The sequence below is a fragment of the Saccoglossus kowalevskii genome, chromosome 13 (genome assembly GCF_978046115.1).
Source record: "Saccoglossus kowalevskii chromosome 13, keSacKowa6.1, whole genome shotgun sequence".
NCBI lineage: Eukaryota > Metazoa > Hemichordata > Enteropneusta > Harrimaniidae > Saccoglossus > Saccoglossus kowalevskii.
Genome location: NC_140653.1, coordinates 14,834,422 through 14,838,852, shown reverse-complemented (window position 1 = coordinate 14,838,852; position 4,431 = coordinate 14,834,422). Strand labels below are relative to the sequence as shown.

At 40.4% G+C, this 4,431-nt stretch overlaps 1 protein-coding gene across 1 annotated transcript; it reads left to right on the top strand.

The window, feature by feature from the left end:
• Positions 1 to 291: 291 nt before the first annotated feature.
• Positions 292 to 2,858, top strand: LOC146735029 (uncharacterized). Its single transcript, XM_085506732.1, has one exon. The coding sequence runs from the start codon at positions 292 to 294 to the stop codon at positions 1,741 to 1,743; it is 1,452 nt and encodes a 483-aa protein (XP_085362858.1). The 3' UTR covers positions 1,744 to 2,858.
• Positions 2,859 to 4,431: the final 1,573 nt, after the last annotated feature.

Here is a 4,431-nt window from a genome sequence, read left to right as displayed (position 1 = left end):
GGTTATTACCGTCGACATATTATGAACGCTGTACTACAGTCGAGACTACACAAGAGGAAGAATAGAAAATCTCGATAACTGCTTCTAAATTTGCTTCGACACTGTATGGAGAGCGCTTGACTGAGTGTGATGCGAATACACAATGGTAACGGGCATTGTACCAGTTTAAATATGGAGAAAGCTACTCACACACGTTTGCACGTGCTCGGCTCTATCTGAGGACTTTCATCTAGAATCTCTCCTTAAGTCACCCCCCTCAAAAAAGGGTGAAGCAAAAACATACATACACCGATGTCATCACAAGTTTTAAGTCAACGTAACAACATTGAAGCTTTTTCAGCAATGGACGCCATTGTATATGCTTCCACGGAAATTTCCTCGCCGCCTGGATCGTCATCATCGTCGTCGTCGGCGTCACCGTCGTCATCGTCGTCTGGAGCGTCCACTAGCAGCAGCGTCAGATGTCTGGAGAGTCATCGCTGGAGCGGCGCTGGCAAGGGAGAGAGAATGGGAATTTCCTCCCCACCGCAAACAGATGGTAATCACTTCGCCTCATTGAGTTGTGAGATGAACGATTCTCCCAACGAAGCCTTGTTCACGTTCCCTAAAGATTCTCTCATTACACCGTACGAACACACACTCAGTGATTTAGACGTACGTCTGAGATCGCCTAGTTTTCCGCCAGGGGGTGCCACGGACACACGCTCAATGAACTTCGACGCCGCTTTGCCGCGGGCACCTGGAGCCGACTTCCTGGATATCTCCGAGAAGTTTGCTACAGGTATGGGATGTATTCCACAAATGTCAGCTATGTCGTGGTATGAATATTTATTTATGCAGTCGTATCTACAGTTTTCGGCGAATTTCGGCCCGGCGTCGCTAAGAAATGGTAACATAAGCCACCAGACGTCGCTGGAACCTAACGGCTTTACGTGGACGCCGAACCGATTCGATTTGTCAAACAACAGGGTTGTTACGGGGTCGAATTCAAACACAGGTGATTGTGTCGATGACCAGGCCCAGGATTCAGAATGTATTACAAAAATTAATGGCTTTGGAATGCATGGAAAATGTTCTCCTACAGAGGGCGATAAGGATGAAACTGGCTGCGGCGAAGAGGACGAAACAACTAACAGCCGCTTCCCTGGCTTAGAACACGGGGAAAAGTTAATTGGGTTGGAGGGAGATTTATTTTGGATGAATCGATCTTTTCAAGTTGGCAGTGAGAGGATCGACAAGGGGGAGGAATCAGATCTAATACATTCGGGGTTCAATCGTATCAGAAACGGCTGCCAGCCGCCACATCACAGTCTAAATCAGACAGCTAACCTGTTAAAATTAACCGGAAAGCGGAACTCGGCTTTTAGCAGCCCTTTGACTCTCTCGTCGCGACAGCGGAAGAAACTTATGAAGGAAAGTCATCGTGGGAAAAAGGGATCCCACAGAGGACTAAATCAACCACGCTCCGCCACCGTCCATAACGTCCTTCGCTGGGTCGGCAAAGAGCACCAGTCAGGAATCACACACAAACATGTGAATCAAACAACTATAGCGTTACCGCACTACACTGATGATGAAGATATGGAGACAGTTTCCATGGAAACCCTGACGTCGTCAAAGGTGTATAATCATCGAAAAGTGGCTGGTAGTAAATCCCCCCTGGGCATGTCGCGAAAGAAGTTTCTGATGTTTCTTGGTCTGGAAACGGTAGCCATTTTTATGAAAGATCTTGCTAAACAATAACAATCATATTCGCTTCTTGTAGGTATGATCTTATTGTAAAGCATGGAACTGGATCGAATAACTGCCTTCAAAGGGTGCCTTTGTGACATTTGTATTAATGAATTTGTGCATTGTTCCCTTCTTGTTGGGTATTGTATATGTTCTAGATTTGTGAGAATTCCTATTTTTCCAAAAAAAAATTGTACGATTTTTTTTCACGCCAGAAAGGAGATGGCAATTACAGCGAACTAACGATTTTTTAGAGATTCATTTTTTTTTAGGTGTTTTATTTTCTTTTCCGCTACACCGATTTCCATCTCTCATCAATTTGATATATATATTTCGAAGACGGGATTACATAAAACGAACTTTTCAACACCGTATTATCTTGATCCTTTCGTGGTAATTTCAGCGTGAACAAAATCGTATCTTCTCAGTCAGCAATTCAGTGTATTAATATCTTAATCAGTTTCCATATTTTTACAATTATCGTAATGCTATTTTTATTTCTTTAAAAAAAACACTCGACGTTGAAATGATATTATTTTTTTCTTCAACACACCCTTCTATTGCATCGTTTCAATTTTGCTTCGGCGCTTGAATGACTCTCAAGTTATGATGGTCTGAAGCTTGCCGAGACTCATGAATATTTCACGGCCTCACATGCGGCACGTTTCCGACCCCGTCACTGCCCTCTCGCAAACCATATTTCCATTGTTAATATTGCATGTTATCCCATCGCATCAGACAGCGCAGCTTTCCGATCCATATTTCCAGGCATAGACCGCTGCTAATTGCGTGACGTCTTTTTGTCGCTAGCATGCATCACAAGCAATTAACGCAAACAAGCAAATAAGAATGACTCTACAACGATGCAAGAGGCAAACAGAAGAAGAGGCAAGGAACCTCAAAGATCGTTTACCGGTACGAGAAGCTGAATGTTTAAATTGAAACGGAAAGTTGACTTAATGAAGTCGCTCTCCATATGTAATTTCTCGTTAATTCCGGCAAATAAGTGGTGCGGTGGCCGCGGGGGGTTGTATTTGATATTAATGTAACCCGTGCTGATTCATTTATTGGTACACAGGTTTCTTCATTACATCATGTAATAAACTGAAACGTAAATTTATTAAAAATCGACAATTGTTGAAATAAAAAAAAAAAACATTTTTAATGTAATGTTTTTTTTTTTTTCATTGTATTTTCTCTTCTCCGCCATATCTATTCTCTAAGTGATCTCAAATGTTTTGAATAGCCGGGCACTATGGTGACCAAAATTGTGATGCTGAGTTCTTAATCATATTTTGGTTATAACAGTGTATAATATATATGTTTGATAATTAGACCGACTGGTACAAGGCTACACATGTCAGATAAATTAAATCGGTTTTGAAATCAACGTAGCTGTTTCATATACACTGAATGAACTCTTGAGAACACGAAATTTAATTAAAAGTAAGTTTCAAGGCGCATGTTGTCGCCACTTCTTCACTTATACGACATTTGTATCGTGAGAATTATTGCTTCACTTTGCCGATATTACAAAATAAATATATCGCTATTTCTTTTAAAATGTTAGCCATATAATTTAATACACACTGTTCACGCATTACTGCACTATTATCATATCATATGCATGCATATCGCAAACCAAATTCACACGTGTTTGGAAAAATCCACCACGACATTTAGCAACTTTCAAAACCCTACCAAACGACCGACTCAGTGCTCGAATATTGCAAATTAGAACTCACGCTCGTATTATCATGCTAGAAATATTGGCCATTATCTTAATATTCCATGCTAAGTACGCGCCACGTTAAGTAATGCTACGCCTTGAAGCTATTAACAACGAAAACTTGGATGTGTGGCAGAACGTGTTAAGTATACCTGTAAAATCCGAGGACAATACATTGCGTCTTTTGGGAAGGTTCAAAAAAATATTTGCAATATGCCCCGACATTTCAAGGACATGCCATCTGATACGGCATCTGAGACGGAGCCAATATATGTACATATAAACCGTACATCACAGAAACTAATATTTCTTCAAGTGTTTTAATACGTACATCAATACTGTATCTCTCTACCGCTTTATGAATCACAGTAGATATAATTCCCCCTTCCGCCTCCCGAAAAGAAAATACCAAAAAAGGGAGAAAAAAAAACGAAAAATAAAATTACACATAACAAAACACGAGTAGAGATATGATTTAAGAGGATTGATATGTACATATCTATTTTATGATTAGTCATGATTATTGCAGATAGCATCGTCTGTATATTTCCTTAAGAACGATGTCGACCTTTGACCCGAGAGCGCTAATTATATAATACCTCAGCAACGCACATCGTGATTGCCATTGTTCTATGCCGAGAGAAGGATGGAGGGGAGAAATTCCGGGACAGGAAATGACGAACGTCAGACCGGAAATTGAATGCTTTATCTCCGTGGCTGTGTGTATTTTTTTTATTTAACTGTATAGCGATATTTGTATAATACTAGCTATAATACAGACTATGTATGTATTGCTATTATATGATTATACCAGTACAAGATGAGAACAAAAAACAGCCGCCCTCCCTTAAAATACAATGGTGTGTCCTCATTTATACCGTGAATTATTCAGACAAGGGGGGACGTCGTGAATTATGGAACATCTTTGCACGTTACATGTAAAATTATATAAAAGTGAATTGAAGCAGATG